We start from the raw sequence: 23,893 nt of genomic DNA on the forward strand, positions 1-23,893 counted from the left end.
CATGGTTGGAAACAAGTAAAACTGCACATGCCGGAATTTCGAAACAAACAGAAATGCCGTTTTTGAAGAACATCGAAACAGAAACACGGTTCCAAGAAAGAGTCATTGACCTGAAAAATTAAATGGTTGCTCTTTCCATAGATGCTACTTGACTATTTCAGTTCTTCCAGAATGGTTGATATTTAAGGACAAGGGGGGGATTTCCAATTAAGCAGGCTTCTTTACCCTGAACTCTATTGAATTTCTTGAGTCTTCTTAAGTCTTTTTGGATCTTCCCTCATCCAGGTAAATAAAGGATATTTAATATTGCAATAGATTTGACACTTGTAGGTGATGATGAGTTTTTAAGATGTCAGACGAATCCCTCACTACCAAAAACTTTGCTTCTATTTCTCTGGCTGGGTTAGATAATTTTCCAGTCAATACGCTGCTATTAAAGAATCCAGCAATAATGATGCTGATGAAGTTCAAGTGAAAGTGATCAGACTGTAATGGTGGAGTTTTCTGGTATGGCAAAGCCTGCTCCTAAATGATATCCTGGTCCTTCTGTTTGTGGGAACAAACCGCTTTGCTCTCTGAAGAGCTGCAAATGGACCTGCGCTCTGCACAATCATCAATGAACAAGCCAAGATGGGATAAAGGAGGTCAGTGCACTGATAAAGAAATTAGGCCGAAGGCACCTTCAGCAATGTTTAGCGGCCAACATAATTGACTTTCAAAAAATTTGCCATCTTCTTACATGTGATATATCACTCCTAAGGAAGAAATGCCTTCTTAATTTCCATTGACTTCTGTTTGCTTGATTCCACAATTAGTCGAGTGTTACCTTGTTGTCAAGGCCAGTCATTCTTACTTCAAGTATCTTTTGTTCATATGATGAGCATGGCTTTCATTGTCCTAATTAGTGACGGCAAAACCTAAATTGATTATCAGCTCACAAGTTATTGATAAGGAATTGGCCTTTGATAATCTTATTGATGATAGCACTTCCCATTACATTGATGTTATAGATCAGATTGGCTGGAGGTAGTTTGGGACCTGGAACACATTACAATGTCAGCAGCTGGAATATTGTTGGCACTAGTAAGCTCTGTTGTTTCATGTATACTCAACTGCAGGTTGAAATCATGTGGCACAAAGCAAATTGACTGAAGACTTCCTTCTAAATGACAGGGGTGACACCAAAATGTTGCTAATTGTCAAGTAAGATTGCAATGGAAACTTTGACATGCATTGCTGACGTTTTGTCAGTATGCTTCAAAGAAACTTGGAATTCAGTTTCATCATAGGGCAGAAACTACCATTTGATATAATCAAAAATCAATGTTTCAGTTTGAGCTTCTGTGTCATTTTCAACTACCAAGAATAATATTACATCTTACATCAATTATTCATTTATATGTATATAGAATATGTTGCTATGTAATGTGTCACCTCCTTCCTTATGGATAATTTAGAGAAGCATGAAGTGGTTATATAATATTTATTCATGAGGCAGAATTCATTAAGTGGGTCTAAGTGCTCCACTGATTAATATAATGTTTATGAATAGAAAAGGACTCTGAAATCATCAACATCATCTTCATTCTTCTCTCATTATTCCAAACGACTTCTGCAGCCACCATTTCCATGTATATTGGTAGCGTTGAATTCTCTTCTTGCCAGGATGGCTAGCATTCATAACCAAACATTGTTGCTGGGGTTTGACTTTAGTAGAATAAGATAATCTGAAAACGTGGCCTTAATGGCTTTGTAAAATCATGTAGTTTGAGTTGCTTTCTGAATAATCAACCCTTCTCACAGATGATATCTTTATTTCCTATCCATATGTGTCTATGATGCTCAACTGGGATTCGAAACATACCACATACAGTAAGGTTTTCTAACTCCCAGATAATATATTATTGTCATGTTTTAAATATTCAATTTAACAGAAAAAGCTTAAAAGTAATGCCACTACTACCTGATATTTTTCAATAAAATTAATAACTGAAAAGACAACATTCAAGCACCTCATGGAATATATGCCAAATGGATTGAAAATCATTGAAAGATTTCTCTTAAATTGTAAAAGTGCTGAAAAATTATAATTGCAATGAACAGAAGTCGTTATTTAATTATGTCTAGTCCTGATGTTCTCAGCCTTAAATGCTGACTGTTTGTTTCCCTTCACACATGCTCCCAGACGTGCTTAGTTTCTTCAGCACTTTATGTTGATTTTCAGCATCTACAGAATTTCTTGTATTTAATTATTTGAGATAGTTATCTTTTAAGGTACCTAGTTGTTGCTTTAATATTAACTAACATTTTATTCAAAATATCTACTTGATAGAGACACACAGAACATATATTAGAAATAACACAGATTAAGACAGATTGTACGTGTGTAACAATATATAATTCTTTCCCCTCTGGTTATATTTTTCTTGATCTTCATATGGAATTTATGTAATTCATCCAAATTATATCTGAATTAATATTTATATTCACTTTTGATATGACCAGTAGCTTGTATATCCTTTGAAAAGTCTATACCAATTCTATATCACATGCAATAAAATATCTATAGAACTGATAATTCATAATTTATACCAGGAAAGCAGACATTTGTATATCGATTTTAAATGTATATCATTATGAAAATGTTCTAACAAAATGTTACAGTATTTCATAATTTTGATATTGATGTTTTTAAAATTGCAATAATCTAAAATTTAAAATAGAAATAATCAGAACAGAATAACATAATTTTACAGAGTTCTGTTGCAACATTTCTCAGTGCAGAGTGGTACAAGTAATCAGATTTATCTCCATCAAATCTTTAGTAAGCGTTATCATACATCTTATAATCTTGCAATAAGTATTTTCACTCTGGAAATATATATCGCTCTCCCTCTGTTGTAATCTATTTTGATTTCTATGGGTTAAAAATTACTGGTAAAATAGAAATTATGTGTGGCATTGTGTGGCACCATTTGAAATGATGAGCATTAATCTGTAATCACCTGTGTCTTTTTTAGTAATATTTTGTATACCTCCTTCAAGAACAGCCCAATATTTTACTCAGCTCTCGTAGTTATTTATTCAAGGTATTTTAATGTACGCAAAATAGCAAGTGTAAATTGCAAATTATTTTCTAAATATTAGCAAAATAAAATTCCAATATACTACAAGAGTCCAGAATGCACACGTTCACGATTATTTATTCACACGTATGGTCAAGAGATATTGGCGCATTACATATTATGGGCATGTTTACCTCGTCGGGTATTTTTAGGTGTTCAAACGTAAATACAAGAGATACGCGTCAAGTTCTTCCGCAAATCTTGCCTATGAAATTAAGGCAAAAAGCAACAAGGCAGGTTACTCTGGGTTTTGGGGAGCGCCTGGGCTCTAATCCTATAGTTCCACCTAATTAATTTCTCTTTTATAGAGCAGCATTTCATGATTGTATCTTGTTTGAAGGAGATTAGGAGTCGCACACTTCATTAGCAAGGTGTAAATGATCGGAGCCCCTCTCCATCCACCTGCCTAATTGGGTTAATGAAGTGTCTCGGCGGAATACGCTGCAGAAACAAACCTCCCAATGCTCACAGATTTACCGCTCTGAAACATCCAATCCTTCAAATGCACAAACACTGCACCACCTCACATCAGAGATCGCAGCTTTACTTTTAAAATTCCATATAATGAAAATAATCTGATGTTTACTAAATTTCATCAAACTCCATAATAATTACTTTGCACTAGCTAGTGAGTCACTTAAATCGAATCTACTTTTTGAATGAACTAAAGATTATCTATACAATTAACAGGAATTAGAGTACGAGTTAAACCTGTTTCATTTGTTTCAGAGCTGTTGGTTATCTAACTGAGCAAATGTTTCCATCCGTCAACGATATCGCAGTAACAAACGTAAACCATATGAGAAAAAATATATGTTCAACTCAACAAAATACCGGAGCCCTTCTTATTCAAACTTTAACCAAAGAATCCGTAATTTAAATAGGCTCTTGATTTAATATTTCCTAACCAAACAACATTGATTATTGGTACAAAAACATCGATTTACACTGGATTTACGCCGATGTTACTCTAGATTTCCAGTATCTGCAGAATCTCTTGTGTTTTAATTTACACGGATGCCGGATTAAATATAGATTAAGAAATTATACATTTCAAAGAAATATGTTTTGCCGCATCGGGCTCGTAATATTTTAATTAAGATGGTTGAAAAATAATTCCGTTGAATTCACCTTTGTGTTCGTGCTCGGGACACTGCAATTGGTACAAACAACATTGTGTAACAGCAGGCATTCTGTGTAATCGTTGTTTACTATTTTATGGATGAAATCCTTTTTTAATAGCTACAGTTTACCAGCTAGCATCTAGCAAAACAAAACCTACTTTCCAGTTTCGGGGTTTATTCGGGAACCTGGGCATTCACTGGCACAAACAACAAATAAAATCCAAGATCGATTAAGAACGCTGGATTTAAATTGCGGCAGACTGATAAACAAGCATTTTGAACAGATAAACAAAGCAGATTTTTAAGCACTCCCACTTTCTGTATGGTTCAAGAGAATATTTTTTCCATATGCCATTAGAAGCTTGTAATCCGCATCAAAGTAGGTTACAGCGATTTACATACATGGTTATATTTTAAGTAAAATCTCATAGAGTAAGAACATAAATGTATTGTGTTAATTTCGGGGTGTGTTATATTTTTTTTCTAAAATTTGATCATCCAAGAGGGTTGTTGTTTTAAGTAGGCAATACACTCTGCAAAACGTCGTCCTCGACAGGGATACACTTCAACTGTCAAGAAAGAAAGTGTTATTTCCGAATTTACAACGCATCAAAATTGATTATAGATGTATTATAGCTCGCGACGCCACACCTTTGTTTGTTCAAATGCACTTAGAGTGACAAGTCAATTCAATTTCTTAGGGGAAGTGGTGCATTTACAGCAAGATGAACTTTACTGGAAATGATATGAGCTGGACTATGCGGGGCCAACCGATGCGACCCCAGTGCCCAGAATGCTCCCCGTGTTATGTATAACGTGAAGGGCTCTTACCCGCGATGTTCATTTGAAATCGAAATACTTATGCATTGAAAGTACTAAAATTCTGTCAAATCGTAGTAATAATTCTCTTGATTGGCGAGTTAAATCGTAATCACTAAGATAGCAATCACACTGGTAACACGTTCTTCATTTTGCCTACCCAATCCTAACTCAAACGATAAAAATGCAATGAAATAACTTGTGTATCAGTTATGACCCGTGAGGACATTAAAAACAATTAACATGGATAACAAGTGCAGTTTAAAATAAGCCGTCCCATTTTACTCGTCAACTCGACTGAAAAGCGTTGTTGTCAGATGTTGAAAACGAAAGAAACCGTTTTGTCTTGATAATATTGATTATAAAATATCCCGTGAAATACATTATTTTAGCTCTGATAAGTCGTTCGTACTTTCAAACAATTAATCAAATACACTCTTCGACATGTAACACATCTTTGACTATTATGCGATTTGGACAGCAAATGCTTAAATGATGAATTCAGATTACGGTCCATCAAAATGCCATGACACAATTCCTAGACAACACATCTGGCGAGAATCCATTACAAGACTGTCCCTCTCCTGTATAGATTCTCGACGAAGATCTATCCTGCAATTAGACAACTGCGGGGAGATTACTCCAAAAGTAACGTCCACTTAATTATCTGCACGGGACGAGCCTGCGAGTTATTTTGTTTATGGCGTTTCCCGTGATTATTCGATCAGTTACGGATTTAGTTTGCACCAATAAATGTAAAAGCGGTGTCGGAATATCAGCAAACCGGCAATGAATCAAAGCCCCACAAGGAGTTATGATATTTGGTTAGAATTAACGCTTTTCTACCGCTAAATATGGGCGGCGATATATGTTTCCAGTCTATTTATTTCATTCAGAGTCAGAGTATTGTATAGTTTTATAACTGGGGATGAATAACATTCCAATGGCTGATAGTTTTATTCTGATACACAACTTTTAAAGCTATGAAATGGTGAAGAAATGAAGTAAGCTGCGCCTGTCCACGTTATTAACTTGTTAACGGACAGGTGTCGTTCTTTGTAGGAGCGACTGAAAATTGAACCTCGATACCTCGTACTTGTTTTTGTTTAGAAAATATTGCTGGATAAAATGATAGATGTCATGTGCGTGTGCATGTGGATTAGTCCGGGAAATCTGAGCAACCTAACATCATGTTAACAATATTCACATCGTCCCCCAGATGCGTCGGTTTCTTTCGAGCTGTAGTGACGGAGAATAATTTCGGTAGTCACGCTGATCATCGGGCAGTTGAGTTATAGTTTTAAAACTCGGACGGAGATTGCGAGTTGTGGCGGGCTGATAGGACTGGGACGGGAATTGGGTAATAGAGAGCCTTGATGCCTTGCGATATCGAAGCTGCAACCCATCGACCATTGCAGTCTCCTTCCTCGCTGTGCCGAGGGAGAGGAGGGACAGTATTCTTTATCGGGTTCATGGAAATAAAATTTATTAAAATATTCGTTTCCCGATTAAACGAAAATGTTCAAAACCGGCCGATGTGTTTGAGTCGGAAATGTCAAATTGCCGAATTTGGCTGGGCCACTAACAAAAACGGAATATATTTAATTTAAACGCACGTGCATAATTTGATCAAGTATCATTGCAAAATTCGGAAGTAACGTACTTTCATATAAAATACAGACAAGATTTGAAGCATGATGACATGTTTACATAACGGTGTTAAAATGCATGAACATCTCCCGTTAGGCGCTCGTGTGTCGGTGTGGCAAGGTACCCACACATGCCAAGAGAAGCCAGTTTAAATATAAAGACCGTGCACACAGCACGTTAGGCGGGTACTTGCGTACTTTTGTGATTGAAGAGATAACGTCGAATATTCGGGGGGAAAATAAGATTAAATGAGCTATTCTGCCGCCGTCTGGATTAACAGACGTACTGTTTAAGGAATCTTTACTTGGCAAAGTGGCTTTTTGAAAAGGTGAATGAGATGATACATTCTGAGCAGCCCTTCCATTTCATCATAAACAGAACTGATTTTTAAAGTGCAACTTTTAACCGCAATTTGCTATTATCGTGTTGTGAATGCGCGTCGTTTTTCAGTTCATTTTCATTTATTTGCGTTTTTCACAATATCAAAGGAATTTCATCATTCCCGGAATGATTTTGTTGTTGTCGGTACGGATCATTGTTTCCACAAACGTGTCAGGTCCTGATGTGCGCGAACTGTCCATTCCCGCCTACCTTCCGCCTGAAGTGCCCGCTCCTGTCATTGACTGGCAACTTCAATAGCTGGAGGGCTGAACTCACCTTTTAGATATCGTTTCAGATTCTGCGCTATAATTTGATTTATGCAGCGTTGTCCCCCAATTGAAGGATAGTAATGACAGCCGACTAGGTTATCGAACACCATGCTACCTTCCAGACATGCACAACTGAGGCTCACTGGAATTTTCTCAGACATTAGACTACCCCGTCATTACAAATCAGTCTATGATTGTATCAGCCAGCGTTGGACATACCTGCGAATGTTTCGGTGATTGTGCACTTTGAACTCAAAGATACACTGCAATTTCTTCAATGAATTGGGTGTGCGATTATTGCCTATCGAGTAGAGAGGGAAAGCAAAACTTCAGATTCCAGGATACATGTTTTTGGGGAAGATTTAGTGGTCTGTAGCTTGGGAACAGGAGCTCGGTTAGATTTTTGTTAATTGGCCTTTTTAGTCCAAAAATGCACCGATAGAAAATGAAGATTTAATGTTTAAATCCACTTTAAACCCCTCAGTTTTTACCTTGCAAGTCAATTTGCTTTTCTGTTCCTTCAGAGACTGGGGAAACATTTCCATCTTCCCTTGTAGTGACACTGGCCTCTCCTGCTGGGTCTAAGCGCTGACTGATCGGTGGACAACTCTTGAACAGGTTGCTGCTCTAAGTTAACATTAGTTTGCTGGAATTGCTGAGATCACAAGCATGTAAAGATAGCACTCCGACTATTGGTCCAATTACTTTCACTGTCGTTATTCACAGCGATGAATCTTCTGCAAAATGTTAGCACAGTTTGATCACATATTACATAAAACCTGAGATTTGATTGTTCATGGAAAGGCAGTCAAGACATGGACAAATGTAACGCTATCATCATCAAATATACAACCTGGGGATTTTCATGGCCTGCGTTGCTTGCATAAAAACATAAACATTTAATTACGAAATATTCTACAATTTCTTCAAATAATTTCAGTAAACGTGTTGCCTACTAAATATCAGACAGATATCCAAAAAGCGAACAATTCTATGTAGGCTGAAATAATCTGATTCGGATAAAGGTCAATAAGTAATAAGTGAACATTTCCTCATATCCGATATATAAAACTGCGTCTCGCGAGACCAGTCAACCGTGCGAAATTCAGGAAAGTTATGGTACCCAGTATTTCCGCATACACAGGTATATTAATTGTGTGTGGGGTTTAGTCATCAGATCACGGTCACACCTGATCCAGCCCCAAGGTAGAATGTAATAATAGCAATGACGAATTCACCTCCAGCTAAATAACCCATGTCTACGATCTGTTTTCCACGGACGTTGAAATCATTACTTACTAAAGTATTCAAAATGTTGTGAGAATACTTTAAGATTATTTAATATTCTGCGTATTTGTTTTATTGGACGCAATAGACCCCTCTTTATTGAGTGCACCAGGTTGCACATTGCAAAGCCTCATTGTCAGTGCTTACTCCAATACAGGCAACGGGTTTTAGCTGAGGTAAATGGCAATTTATAAACTGACATCATATAATTTCGATTATATCACTCCTTCTGCGAATTTTATGTCAAAATTCCCAGTTCCGCAGGTCGAATATGCCATGAAGAACTAATAGATTACTGTAAAGGCAAAATCTACTGGTCATCGGGATTTCTACATTCAAGCGATCAGAGGAAATGCCTTGGGGGTATTTTCTTACTCAATGGGTGCTATTTAAATACAGGTTGTTGTTGTTGTACACTTCGGAGCTGTAGGTTGCAGGCCAGAGAGGAACCGGAAGTCTGGCACAGCTGATACGATACCGTTAAGAAAAGACAGTCTTAAGCCCCAGATGTACCAACGCCTTACAAGTATATATTGGAGTGCGAGTACTTGTGGCGGGAGGGGTGAGATGCAGGGAAGAGACAAACGGACACGAACGCAGAAACTCACCTGCCCAAACTATTCTTTCAAAGGTTGGCCACCATCCAACCACACGAACAGCGGCGCAAGCATGTGCATACATATGCGGGGCTAAGGAGGCGGGAAGGGTGGAGATCGGGAAATATACAAAAGGTGATTACAATTTCCAGCTCTCTGTCTCCGAGTTTGTTGTTGCAGACTCTGTTGTCCGAAAAGTAATTGGACAAGCTTTTGAGGAGAAAAAATATGAAAACGGGGCAAGCCGAGAAATTACAAGAATGATGATAGGAGCGGACTGTTCCTGCGAAAGTGCATCCAGTGATTTATATCATGTTGACGTATCGACAACAGCAACAATAAAACTGTTTTATTTAAAACTAATTATCAGTGTAAACTGAATGTGGGCTTCGTATGTCTGACCTGGTTTAAAGATCGAGGCCTGGTGTAAATTATATTCACCGAATGTCAGGCTCTTGGCGATTATTTGTAAGAATGATCGTCAAGATTATTTCTGCGAATTAAACGCATTTTTCTAATTCCAACGATTACAAAAGCATCTTAAACTTGAAGCTACAACTGACAGTAAAATGTTTCCAAATGCACGGATTGCGTTGATTCAGAAAGGGCTCCGAACCGACGAGAGGATATGTTTTAACAGCAGTTTAAAGTTGCAGTGCACTCTAGTCTTAATTTCTAGTGCTTATCTTTTATTATGAACTTGCATTAATCAGATAGTTTTCGCCCCTCACCATCCCCCCCCCCCCCACCCGCCATCCCCCAGACTACCAGGAAATAGATCAAAAAGAAACGTTCTGAGTTAACTGGTCAGGAATCGGAGAGGAAGAGAAAGATTTTACAGATGCAGACTTGCGGAACTGGAGGAAAAGTGTTCTTTAATGAATTACATTTATAATCAGTTTGATTTGCTTTGATTTCTAGCTCTAGAATGTGTAGTAATAGGAAAAGGTCATGACCTTATTTGTGTTCCAGTACCATGCCAGAATGATTATTTTATATTTTGCAAAGCGCGTTATATGTAAAATTTATCTTTTCAGAACACTGTTTATGATTCACATCCTTCAGATGGGGTACTGGAATATAGTTACTTCAAGAAGTACTGTAGTGATGATGCAAACTATGAATTTTGTACACTTTCGGAATATTTCTGTAAACTCCCTGATCCTTTCCTCGTTTGGGGAAAGTTTGCACCAAACTAAGTGCAGTACCCTTGGACGGGAAATAAGGAGACTTACGCTTTTTAACGTGGTATGCGCAGTGTACTGCGTGGGTATAATTAGGTTCCATGGTAGGAAATATATCAATGTCTATAATTTAGTTTGAACGAGATTTTGCATCAAGTTACATAGTGTGCCTTCAGACACTTGATATGTGCTGTCACCATAATGTAAGTCAAGACTGAGGCTAACTCTGTATTATTACATGTTAGGAAGTATATCTAGTACACGGAGGTCACACTAAACCCTCCTTAATGAACAACTAAACCAGAAAAGTAACATAATAATGGATGGGACACAGTTTGTGGAATTACTCTGAGAATGGACATGGGGAGTTATCACTAACCAGTTTAGCAGCAAAAGTAATATTTATTATAAAGAAATGATCGAAATTTCACAAGACCTTTTTATCTATCATAAAATAAACACTGTACATAACCGAATATTTATATGAATTAGTTGGACAATAAATATTTGAAATGGACAAAAAAAATCACTTGTAAAAAGCACAATTTATGAATCATTTTACCTTACCTACACTTACATTGAAAACACTTACAATACCTAATAAAAAGGAAAGTATATTGTAGAGACTGGTTTCCAGATCAAAGCCCATCCTTTTTACATAATAAGAAATACTAATTACAAAAGTATCCTGTACATAAAAAATCGATAAAATTTCAGAACTTTCAAGGAAAATAGACAAGTAAAGCGCCTAGCGTCTGTGTAGCTTCTGAAGTTGCAGGTTGGAGTATGTATAACATATATAAATATATATACACACTCTAATTCAGGCATTCCCCCTGTGCATCATTTACTACAAGAATTTGTTTACCTCTCGTTTTAAAATTTATAAACAGACAGCTTATATTTGTGCCTCTAAAATGGAAAACAAAAATGAAAATAAAGACCTGGTACAGTGCAAATTTTCGCCACTCCAATATAACAGACTGGCTGCAAGCTATAAAAGACATTCTCACCCTTATGTTTTATGATGGGGCAATGGGGCTGGGGTATAGCGGGTATGGAAAGGTGCAGAGGGAAAAAGGAGTGAGATTACCTGAACAGACATTATTTGGTAAACTAATGGACCCCAATGGCTGACTAGAAGTCGCAGTTTTGTACACACTCATTGTAAGTGCTATCAAGCGCATGATTTCTATTTTATCGGATATTGATTGAGATTGAACCGTGGAAGACAAATCAAAATTGTGCTAGAATGACTTTAATGTAGCCATACGAATCTGTCGACTCCAGTATGGTTAATGTTTATGCATATATAACATCACTCTATTAACATATGCAAACAATAGAGCTAATTTCTGAATACCTGATCCACAACAGGATCAATACAACTGATCATATTTTAAGATATTGGCAAGGGTGTGACAGATCTCTAGCGTCCGTGTGAAGTTTGTAGTCAGAATTACGAAGTCGCAGTTCAGTTTATGTTTGAAGGCGCTCGTTTCAAACAATGGCGGGTATTTTTTTTTCCCCAGCAGTATTTGGCTCCATTTTAGAACATCAGAACCATCACCATCACCCCAAAAGCAGCCCGCCTCTCTTGTTCAACAGCATGAAGCGGTTCACAGACTTGCATACAGTACAGCAGATCACACTTGTTTTGAGTCTAACACAAATAAAAACACAGATGTACCACTGATATAAGACGCACACTGATTGTCTCTCAGGACTACATATGGAACCCTAATAAACATTTTTTTTAAATAAAGTAGTGCATCTGTGACAACCAATCGCACAATTCACACAACCCTGATGGTCCTTCATGCTTTTAAAAGCCAACTTTAAAAATGGCTAACACTGGAACGATCACAAATATTGTCCTGTCCATTCCAAAGTGTTAAACCTCCAGAGTTGGCTACAAGAACTGGAATGATGACGTTTCGCACTCTCCATTCCGAAGATCTAACATGGGAATGACTTGTTCAGTTTCAAACAGTCCCAGCACTTCACAAAACTTGAAACTTCCACGAGGACGTTTGATCTTTGTAATCCAAGCAGTCAGCGTTGAAATTGAGTTTCCATGATGCTGTCTGGTCTTTATAATCCAAGCAATCGGTGGAATTAAAACCTAATCCGCCGGCTGGGTAGCCTTGGGCAGAGAGGGAGGCCGGAGACTGGTTGAGATGGCTCGCAGTGACTGCATTTGTGCCCATCGGACTGAGCGCTGTCCCTGGGGCGGGGAGCTGGTGGTGCATCGGGGCCAGGTATGAGCCGCAGTCCATTCCCCCAAAGTAGGACGTGGATCCGGCATATCCCTGCGTATAACCCGAGGCCTGGGTATAGGTCATGGGATAGGAACGCTGCATGCAGGACGAGGACGTGGACAGGCAATCTGGGGCGATCGGAGATATGGATGCTGGGCTCCAAATTGACACTGGGGCGGTGCTGCTCGATATGGCCGTCACCGAGGTGCTGGAGGGCGGCGTGAATTGGCCGCTGGCCACGCTCTCCGAGCCCAGCTCCCGAGCAGGAGAGTTCTTCTTCTTCGTTGGCCTAACTTTATGCTGCCCTCCGTTCTGCTGCTGTTGCTGTTGTTGGCGGCACTTCGCTCGACGGTTTTTGAACCATACCTTAAAAACAATAAAATACGATCAATTGTAATAATTTTTACTGAAACAAATATAAAATTAATGGAGTAATGTGGGATAAAGATTTCATATGCGGGCGGTATTTAACTAATATATTCTATTAAATGTTTTCCTGATTGTGGCTGCACTAGGTATTCGGCGTTGAAGTAACTCTTCAATTCGCTAAACAGATTTTTCTTGTCAATGTTATTCAGGATGGAAATCTACAAGGAGGCTTTTTTTCTCTCTTGGATCTCTTACCACACATTTTTGTTTAACTATTAACAAGTTCCCTTTTTTACATATCGGGGGAGAAGTTCCGCTATAACTTCACCCTTAATGATTTAATTTACAGGTTGAAATCTAGCAATATGACATTCGGTTTTCAAAATAATCTCGCCGAGTTTACGGCCGATCATCATCAATCCATTGCAGCAAAGTACAGACCAAGGTCCCAGCAGGCGGTTCGCTGTGAGCTACGACTAGTCTCCGGCACAGCCCCTGACCCTGCTTTAGTCTGGTCCCACTTGGAATTCCCTTCAAAACGAAACCGATTCGCGTCGGTACAGGAGCACTGGCGTGCTTCTGGGCTGTTGCTGCCTAATGCTCACCTGCACTCTAGATTCGGGCAAGTTGATTTTCAGGGCCACCTCTTCCCTCATGAAGATATCCGGATAGCGAGTCTTAGCGAAAAGCGCCTCCAAGACATCCAGCTGCGCCCTTGTAAATGTGGTTCTCTCTCGCCGCTGCTTCCGCGGAGTAGCTTAAAAATAAAAACAAGCCAAATCTTCTAGTACTGGGAGCTTCACAGTAAACTCAGGGGACGATCTATGCCACCCACCCCCACGCTCGATAAGCAAAATGCTTTTACTTCAATTCTTGTCTACAACTAACGCCATTCTCGCTTTTAATGTTTGCCGCTGCGGGAAGGAGCCGGCCAGTTAGTACGCGGGAAAATTTCAAAATGGCAGAGTAATCTCGTACCAAGTTTTTTTTTGCTGTGACGAAACTTCGCTTTCAAGAAAATGTGATGTGCAAATGTATCTGCTCCCAAATAAATCTCTGTTAAACAACATGCCAATATACTTTACTGAAAGTCGTCAATTTTGTTCGACGTTCTATGTCAAGACGAAATCTTGCCAAATCTTTAAGTTTGTTTTCACGGATTGAAGCTAAAAGTGAATCAATACTTACAGGGGTACCCGACTGAAGGGTGAAGCAAATCCATACCCGATGTAGTGAGGCTCAGCCCATTCACTGTGTATGGGGGTTGCTTGAGATACGACATCATGCTAAAGTTGGTCCGAATAACAAATTTGCGAGAAATAAGTAAAAATTGCGGAATCTGGTTTGCTTCGATCCTCTGGTGACTTTGTAAGGCCTCGGGTTAAATCTACATTCAGAGTGAAAAAGCGTGGTAAGAGGACGGATCCGGAAGAGCTGTTGTATCTCTGATTACTCAAAGTATCTGATCCCTCTATAGATCCCAGCCTGTCCCTTTAAAGCATCCGGGGACCCCCAGCTGCCTCTTGAACTAAGGGATGCTGACCGGATAAATATGTCCCAAAAACGTGCTACACCCATTCTTCCAGCACGCCTTCCACACACGCTCACATACATATACACACACACACACACACACACACACACACACACACACACACACTCTCTCTCTCTCTCTCTCTCTCTCTCACACACTCACACACACACACACACACACACACACTCACTCACACACACATACACTCACACACACGCAAATTCAAATGTAAACATCACATTGTTAGAAATCAATTTGCATAGATCCATTCGTTAGAATCAATCCGTTATTACGCTAATTGACTCAAACAAAAAACTTGATTGGGACCTTTTGCAAAGACAATGTGTTTGCAGGCGGGAGGGGGTTGGTGGAAGAGGGAAAGAGTAAAATCGGCAAACTGTGGGTAACAATGGGGAGACAAAAACAAAGGCACAATGCGAAAAACGATACTGTGAATAATTTACAGCTCGAACACAGATGAAGTTTGTCGTTTCATATTACACGTTTTATAAATGAGCGTTGAGGTTGTTTCTGAACAAGAAGAGACCCATTCACCTTTAAGCAAAAGTACAACATTTCACGAGATCTATCGAATAGGTGACTCCGGTTATCTATATTTTGAGATAAAGAATACGGTACCCCTGTGCCTGTTGAAACTACGTGCGCCAGAGCCAATAGGGCTAAGCAAACAAGGAAATAATTCACACGTCAGGGAAAAAAAAACACGGAGAAGGCAAATCATTTGCGCCTAATTGTATTGCTGCTAAATGTAAAATCCAACATTATTTAATAAAGAGCTTAGAGTGTAGATTACACAAACAAGAGCCAGGTTCCCTTGTTGATTGCACAACTTTGCACATTGTCGTTGCACATTGTTTAGCCGCGGAAGTCACATATTTTCACCTGATTACACGCCCAAGGAGTAACAGATAACCCCCGCGTGGAAACAAAATTGAAAATATTTTACTGTGTTTAAAATAAAGCGATTGCGTAATAATGGTGATCTACATCTCACTTTACATTGCACTATTTAACAGAAGTGTGCACACCTTCAAAATGGCGGAAGTTGGATTGCAATGACAAACTTTGGTCAATATGAAACGGTCAGCTTTAAAATATGACCTGTTAAACGTAACAAAAATAAATGAAGGTTAAAAAAGTAATAAATCACCGATCTACCTCTCCTTTAAAAGCTACGTGTCGCCGCAATCAATGAGTGAATATCCCCTACGCGCGTCGCATTTCACAAGGCGTCCTTGTCTCAGTCCAACATTAAAGATAAACACGGTTAAACTACTTCACCAATTTCAAGTGTAAGTTCTTACCTAAAATAAACTTTACTCCAACAATCAATGGGGTGAAATAGCAAGCTGCGCCTCCCTTCTCCAGTCAGTCGCCCTGACTCTACCTGCCAGACTGACGCTAAAGGGAAATCGGTTGTCTTGGCGGCTCTTCGGGAAGTGCGGCCAGTTTTATAGAGAGCTGCCCGAATCTGTCGGCTTCCCAGCACAATCTGTCACTTTTTGCAAGAATCCTATCTACCAGTTGCTCGGCATTCGGTCGATCGTAATTACCCGCCGAGCATGCGGCCCAGAATTAATTATAATAAATGTTTTCTTGATAAATTAACGAGATTATCCGGGTGGCACACGTTCTTTAATTACAGGACGCTGCAAAAACTGGGATGGTGAAGAACGCTTTCTCTCGCCATCCCTGCTGCAATGGTTCTGATTAATTTTATGCTTGATGGAAATGAAACAAAGCTATAGAGTCGAACAGTGTTTATTAAAAGAAACATCATTAACCTCGTATAGGGTTTGGCCTTGTAACTTCCAGACTCGTGGGACTTCTCCAAACAACGGGCATACACTTCAGTATTTAGCTTTATTTGCAACTTGCAAAGGTTGCTGCTCAACCATATAAAAAAAGTTCAATTAAAAGTATGACTGGTAAGTTGCTTATCTTACGTCACATCTGACTATTCCCCTCACTGCCGCCTGTTATATACAAATCGAAATTGTTGATATATTATTGCCGCTGATGCCAATTGTTCTTAAAATTCTTCCTTAAAGTGAGATGCACACGTGCGCTGTCTTTGCCTGCACGTGTCTGTGAGTTTGTGAGCTTTGTCTGAGAGGGGTGCAGTTCGCTCGAATTTAATTTTTCAGTAGCCAAGATGAGTGACTCGAAAGTGCTATGAAGGTGCCTCGTAAATCACAGTATTCGCGCACATGGGCTGAACCATGTCTTGTTGAACTCTTGTTTTATTTATACCAGGAAGCCGATACTAATTTTACAGACTTCCAAAAAAAAATGTTTGCACTTGTTAATTTCAAGCGTATTTTCAGAATATCTTTGTGATAAAGGTATGGAATACTACGTTTACGTTGTTTATTATTTGGTCTAAAATGTGATACAACTATTTAAACAGTAATATCTGGTCAAATAGCTATGGAGAAATGCTTAAAACTTCATAACACAAAGTAAATTCAAATGAGAAAGAGACTGGGGATGTGTTAATTTTTTTTAATGCAGTATGTTGTTTCAAAATTCAGATTCTTAGATATTGTCCGAAACACACAAGTAGCCACGCCGAATAGTTTTCTAGTTTGAACTTTGTAGCGAATGCTCGTTTTTTAAAAAATTCAAATTCTTCATTTTAATCCAATAAAATATTCCATTCGAATTAATTCTTAGTCTCGTTAAATGGGGAAACATTTATGGAAAACATTTTTGTAAACTTTCCTGCGATTAGTAAAAAGGACAGGGTCGATTAAACTTTTTTTTTGCAACGTTCAAACGGCTCCATAACTAAGGCGAGCGAAGAAGCCTGTGCATTTTGCATACGTGCTGAACTTTCTGTACTGTTTGGTTAGAAATGTTGTTAGAAAATCTAATCTTGAGGCCCTATTTCTTTTTAAATTATCTTTAAGTTTGAAAACATTTTGCTTGAATATATTCTGACTTGTAAAAAAAATTGTTTCGAAGTGGAGCAGAAAATAGTCTGGTTTCTGTCCAGCAAAGACCCTTCTCTGGACTATTGAACTGTTCCTCTACCAGAAAAGCTGTTGGTCAATAATTGGGAAGCGATCGATTTCATTCTAGTTTATTTGAACTGATAAATCTTTGACAATAATCATCTGCAAGCCAGCGCTCCCCAGATGAGGATGTGATTGCAAGGACTGATCAACGACATGAAGGGGGTGGGGTGAGGGGAACCTAGAGAAATCCACGCCTCCTCAATTATCCCTATGTTTGAACATTCATTGGGAAGGGGAAATTTACTGGGATTTAACAGCAAGCATAACACAGGCGAAAATGAAAGAGATTTGGCTCAATCACACAGGAATGGAGAAACCGGTAATTGCAACATATTCATATCCAAGCCTTCAGACAACTCAAAAAGCGGCGAAAGCTTCACCTAACTCGAATGTGCTCAGCTGCGAATTCTGTCAGCCGCCCCCAGCACCACCGCCAACAACACATCTTCCCTCTCTCACACACACACACACACACACACACACTACCCCCCCAACTAAAAACATAAGAACAAACAAACATCAAAATCGCTGATTAGTTACAACCACTTTGGATGGAAAAAGAAACGGAAGACTTATCAAGATTTGGAACCAGCGAGAAGCATTCTCATGCACGCTTGACAATATCAAACGGTTTTCATTCCCGGGCGGGTATACTTGCAGTTTTTTCCCCCTTCGGTAAAACGTTTTGCGCAATACCTGGCACCAAATCTCCATTTCGGTAGAAAATTATTGTCCTCGGTTTTGAGTCAACAAGGAAGCACAGTTTGTCAAAAAGTCACCTGTTTTATGGGGCTCAGGTCGATGCAAAACACCCCAAAATTCAGGCGTCCACGTTCCTGGCGGCCTTTGTCCCTGAAAACAAAAATAAAAGACATATGTTAGAACTCTTCACATTAACGATTCGTAAAATATTTTCGCATGAAATTGATTCAATAGCAGCTATGATAATATTTAGATTTTAAGATTAGGCTGGACCTGTTTAAAGGCGGTGTGTGGTGTTTGAGAATGGAAAATGGTTGAGATTGCTGAGTTGTACTGATCTCTCTCTCTCTCTCCTTCTCTGAGACTTGCTGAGAAAGCGCCTCTCTGGTAACTTTTTGACGCAAACTCCGCAGCCAATGGCAAAGAGAGAATGATTGACACATCTCAGCAGAACCAGGGAGAAAATAACACGCAGCAGGAAGAGAGAAGCCCTACTCCAAGAGGGAAAACAGGGAGAAGTAACCCAAAGCAAGAACGTAAAAAAATAATCAAGCAATAGGAACGACCATCCCAGGCGAAAGAAAGTAATAAAGATGACACACTGAACTTGTGCGCATTAGCCAGCCAGTCAGAATAACATGTCAAAAAAAAAACACAATCATCGTAAATAGTCTAAGATTAAAATAAATATTACCATAACGAAACAGATTAAAGAAAAAATCAGATTTAGGTCACAAAGATAGACGGAAAACAAGGACAATTTAGAATGTGTGATGGAAAGGGGAAATAAAGCAGGGAGGGGAGGGAAGGAGGGTGAGAGAGAGAATAATCGTGAGGCATTAACCAACAGAACAGAGGGAGCAATCAAGTTAGTGATTCTGAGCTGAACCAGCAAGGGCAAGGAATCTCGAAAGGATAAACCAGAGCTGCATCAGCAGCAATAACATGGCGAGAAAAGCATTAAGTAGAACAATTCAGGATAGCTGGCGCAGAGGGGGAAAAAATGAATCCGGCTACAAATGTCATTGTACAAATAGCGCCAGGGAACAACCAGTGATGACCCAGAGTGTGAAGAATTCATATATATACATGGAACACCTCATTGCAAGGTAAGAGAACCACACTTAAGGATTGGCAAAAGAGAGGGTTAACTCCAGAGACAAAGATATTAACCGACACATAACAATGGTGGCGTTTTAGAAAAGTTACGTCGTAGTAAATCAGGTGTTAGGCAAAGTAAGAGGTAAACACGCTGATACACAGGCACACGGATAAGTAGGTACACAGATACATAGACAGATAGATAAAAAGGTAAACTAAGGGGAATTTGCTAGTTTCATTCTAATAAAATGACCTCTGCCCTAGGATACAATTCAGGTGTTTTGAAGTAGACTGACATATTTGCAAATAAAAGAATAGAAGTTCAAGCACAAACAGAACAAATACTCCTTAAATTTGGATCAAGAATAAATTAGTTCCACTTAATAAAATAATAAGTCTTAAGTTGATTAACTACAGTAGGACAGACCATTTCTTATTCTACTATACTGTTATTATATTCCTATGTATGGTCCCCATTTGCAGAATCCTTGCTTATTAAATAACTACAAGTGGGCCCACGTATTTCCTGGCGCTAAACAAGATTGGAAAAAAGAAGTCCCACGTTTAGAAAATAATCGTTAACAAATACGCTAAATACAGACAGTTCGAATTTTTGAATGGGGTCAAATATTAATTCTGAATAAAGGCAAAAAGTATCGCTTACTTCACGCAATTTGTACAAGAGGCGGAAGAATGACAGAAAGTGGTATGGGAGATAGGACATTGAAGAAAATGTTGTCTATTTGGAGGATTTGACCTACCAAAGCGTCGAATTACCCACCTGTGCAAATGGTGTTCTCGCATTCTGCTCAGCACCGATTCTACACATGGTGTATCATTGATAATAATTTTTGCATACGAAATGATTCATTTCCGACTCAAAGTATTCCCTGTAAGACCGCTAACAGATTTCCTAACCCACCAGGATATTTTAAAGGCTGCGAACAGAATCGATCACTATACGACTCCTAGGACCATTTAATGTATTGTTTTTCCTTTAAAGGAAAGTTTCTCCAACAAGCAATTCACCATATCTCCTTAGCAATAAATTAAAGCGATAACAAATGGATTGAAACACACACATTTAAAGTTAGGAGTAAAGGATGTTAAAAAGGCAAGGATGACAAAAGCCACGCATTCAATTACCACCAAACGATACCAAGAATTCTCGCCTCCGATTTTACTTTTACACGCATTATGTTCCCGTGGTAACGAAATAGTTCCGAAGTCATTGCAGGAGCAACATCGTCTATTTTTTAAAATCTATAAAAAGCACAACAGCGCCACACCGGTCAAGATCACTTCAGATGGTCCGAGCCAATGCAAAAGGCAATAACAAAACTTGGCGTATTCGCGACTGGAAACTTTGCTAGAGACAAGTTTCGAAGATTTGCCGCTTAAATGCAGAAGGCGTAAACGCTTACATATAAAGTTCGTATACTGTTCCCAACACGGTGGCACACCAAATATAAATTACATAACACCGATATGCACAGAGAAATATTATATGAAAGACAACTGAAATGCTTAAAATGACAACAGAGGTCAACACACTTTGGTTTAGCATCTTGGTGCATTTGATGAAAGCTGGAAAACAGTTGCGTTTACCAGCACTGTTGTATTACTCTCCGGTGTTTTCTACATTTACGAACTTTGTGACCTTCATTTTACAAACGATGTTTTAAGTACTTAGTCGCCACAACGTATCGAATTCTATTTAATATGGATCTGAGTGGCTATTACCTTTTATCGAATGACTTATAATCCAATTTTACCAAAATCTATCATTCTTTCTTTTTCGATCCATTCACTTAGCGTGCCCAATGCCCCCTCTCTTATTAACTGCAAATTCTAACAAAAGCTACAACATGACTGAATCGATTCTGAAATGTTACTTTGCCTTTCCTGTGTGATGCCTGTACCACCACGACCGACAATTATTCCGATAGAGTTCAAAATGTCCCATTCGAAAACACTTTTAAATACTATTTTATATAAATATGTATTTGTGGCTGTTTAACGTTCCTGCATTATAAATCGCCACCTACTCCATGATGTATAATAGAGTGCGACGCATCACTTTGAAATTGTTTCCATTTGCAGATGATTTTTTAACTAAAAATTCAAAAGTCATCTCTTGATAGATAATTTAAGGATAGCTTTTATTTGAAATACATTTTTGTATTGCTTTAATTTATTGGAACTGAATCAAATCTTTATAAAGGTTCCTATGTCGGCGAAACCTTGTGGGCATATTTTCCCCTGTAGAACGGTGAAATTAATCATCAAAAGTCTTTGTTTTTTTTTAACTTTCACGAACTTTTTATAAACTTAAATCTTTAACCGTTTAATTAGAATATAAATATACTAATTCTTAAAAGTGTGTTTATTCACATTAGCATAGGCAACTGGAATGTTTAAATTATAGAATAAAGGTTTTACGAACTGGTGTCGAGGAATATAGGTGCAGATACGGCTTTGGGAGAATTAGATCATAGTTTTGAGCTATGGATTGTATCAGAAAGAGTTTTAAAGGAAAACAAAGTCTTGCATTAATATAGCGCCTTACTGGACTTCCCGAAGTGGTTTACTGTCGAAGTACTTTTGGAAGTATCTTCACTGCCATAATGCAGATTACATCTTCTACAGAAAACTAATTCTACTTTCGGCGAGCCTTTAAACGTTGTATTTGTGAGAACAGAAAGGTTCCAATGCCAGTGACATTGGTGCCGATGTTCAGTTTCCTAAGTAATGGATCTGATTGACTGCTTAAGTTAACTTTCTTAGCCTGTTGACAAAGTGCAATGAATTAAAGTAGGAAGAAATATTTAAACCAGGATCCTATGCAATTGAGGCGTTTTAAGACCATTTAAAACTAATCATATTGACACTGTTTATACCTGTTAAAACGAAACCATACAAAGTACTGACCGTGTATGTCTATTGAAAATTGTAAATCTACCAGACAGTATTTATTCCAACTAGATATTATGTCGCTACAACATATTGTATTTACTAGCATTTCTTATATAGCCATAGGAATGCAGATCAGTTTGATATATTTGACAAGAAATGTCACAAACTAGCAAGTATAGAATGAAAAGATGTCGTTTTACCCGGTGCTTTACACCCAGTCAATTGCCATCAATTGTAGTTCAGTTGATGATTTACTCTTACAGATGTTAATCTTCTGCCCCACATTAAATAAAATTGATAGTTCAGTCCTTAAGTAGATCCGATCACATTTGCCGGCACCTGTTATTTCGTGGTCCAGATGTACTCTTTAGACCGACTGCACTTCGCGAACTGAAGAAAAGTAGGAGGAGTCGTATAAATCAATGAAAATCTGGATAGTTTTACGTCTAAATCGGCTATCATCTCACCGGCGGTCAAAGTAAGAACTCAAGGACCGTAAAGACATCGAACGCCGTTCGATCAGAAGCATTAAAACGGATTAAATCAGGATCATTTTTTTCCTCCGGTAATGGAACGGGTATTTTTCTTAGTTAATTAGTCCAAGTATCAGACGCCATTTAATTAGCACAGACAAAAAAAAAATCCTCCCACCTCACCTGGAGCAAAAAGAAGGAAGTCCCCAGCTGTAAGAATTATTCCCAAAATTTCACAGGAATATTTCGGGAAAAAAATGTATCAGTCTTCAAGGAAAGTAAATAGGAAAAATACAGTCTTGTAAAGCATTACCACACAAAATACGAGATGTAGGTAGGGACTCGGTGGCATCAGCTGCCAGGACGCATTTTTCATTGCTTTAATCGGGATAAAGTTGTGTTCTGAACAGCGCGGCGCTGCAATCAGCCTCTGACACAGCTCTGGAGCAGATGCCTGCTTTCCAAATTATACAGTTTAATCCCTTCACAGCAGCGGGCTGCCAACACAAAAAAGGAACGAAACACGAGCTCAGTGGAAAAATAGCAATCTAAAGCAGATCCAAGTGTGAGTGAGTGTGTGCGTGTAAGAGAGAGGCTGAGTGCGTGCGGCTACTCCATACTAGTGTTTTCAGTTGCCTTATCACCTTTTGCCAATTTCATTCTCCTGCTTTGCCAGTTTTCCATTTTCCAGCATTCTAGCTTGCACTGTTGTTTTTGTTTCTTTTGAAACAAGTTAACTCCTTCGAGGAGCTTTTCAAAGACCCAACACTCGATTTTAGTCTACTGGCATACATTCCTCCTTAATTAATTGGCCATCTCGGTGAAGTTGATTTGTAATTTGGGCCATCAGTAACTCGTTTTGTTACATTTAACATTCATTATTAATAACACATGCATGGAATCAGTGCAAATAAAAACAGCAAGCGACGGCACTTTACTAACAAAGAGAACAACTGAGACCCCAGGAAATCTGAAATTAAAAGCAGAAAATGGTGCACATACTTAGTAGATCAGACAGCGTCTGTTGAGATTACGTTTCAGATAGGTCAGTGGACTGAAAC

At 38.7% G+C, this 23,893-nt stretch overlaps 1 protein-coding gene across 10 annotated transcripts; it reads right to left on the bottom strand.

Annotated features, from left to right (window-relative positions):
* Nucleotides 1-10,817: 10,817 nt before the first annotated feature.
* On the bottom strand, nt 10,818-23,237 carry otx2b (orthodenticle homeobox 2b). Of its 10 annotated transcripts, XM_073039908.1 has the most exons (6): nt 18,616-18,963; nt 18,337-18,492; nt 15,649-15,721; nt 14,254-14,452; nt 13,671-13,822; nt 10,818-13,062 (listed from the first exon to the last, which is right to left on the bottom strand). In XM_073039908.1, exons 4-6 carry the CDS (start codon nt 14,348-14,350, stop codon nt 12,439-12,441), a joined length of 873 nt encoding a protein of 290 aa, XP_072896009.1. In that variant the 5' UTR covers nt 14,351-14,452; nt 15,649-15,721; nt 18,337-18,492; nt 18,616-18,963; the 3' UTR covers nt 10,818-12,438. The 10 variants fall into 10 exon arrangements, with proteins under 10 accessions (XP_072896009.1, XP_072896013.1, XP_072896010.1 ...); XM_073039912.1 differs by lacking the exons at nt 15,649-15,721; nt 18,616-18,963 and adding an exon at nt 23,016-23,237 and having other exon boundaries at nt 18,420-18,492; XM_073039909.1 differs by lacking the exons at nt 15,649-15,721; nt 18,616-18,963 and adding an exon at nt 22,560-22,988 and having other exon boundaries at nt 18,420-18,492.
* Nucleotides 23,238-23,893: the final 656 nt, after the last annotated feature.

The sequence above is a fragment of the Hemitrygon akajei genome, chromosome 3 (assembly GCF_048418815.1).
Source record: "Hemitrygon akajei chromosome 3, sHemAka1.3, whole genome shotgun sequence".
In the NCBI taxonomy this organism is placed as follows: Eukaryota; Metazoa; Chordata; class Chondrichthyes; order Myliobatiformes; family Dasyatidae; genus Hemitrygon; species Hemitrygon akajei.

Coding starts and splice junctions, on each gene's coding strand:
- otx2b (XM_073039912.1), bottom strand. CDS start 14,350: ATGATGTCGTATCTCAAGCAACCCCCATACACAGTGAATGGGCTGAGC. Junction 13,823..14,253: donor CCCTTCAGTCGGGTACCCCT/GTAAGTATTGAT, acceptor TTTATTTTTAAG/CTACTCCGCGGAAGCAGCGG. Junction 13,063..13,670: donor TGCCCGAATCTAGAGTGCAG/GTGAGCATTAGG, acceptor ATTGTTTTTAAG/GTATGGTTCAAAAACCGTCG.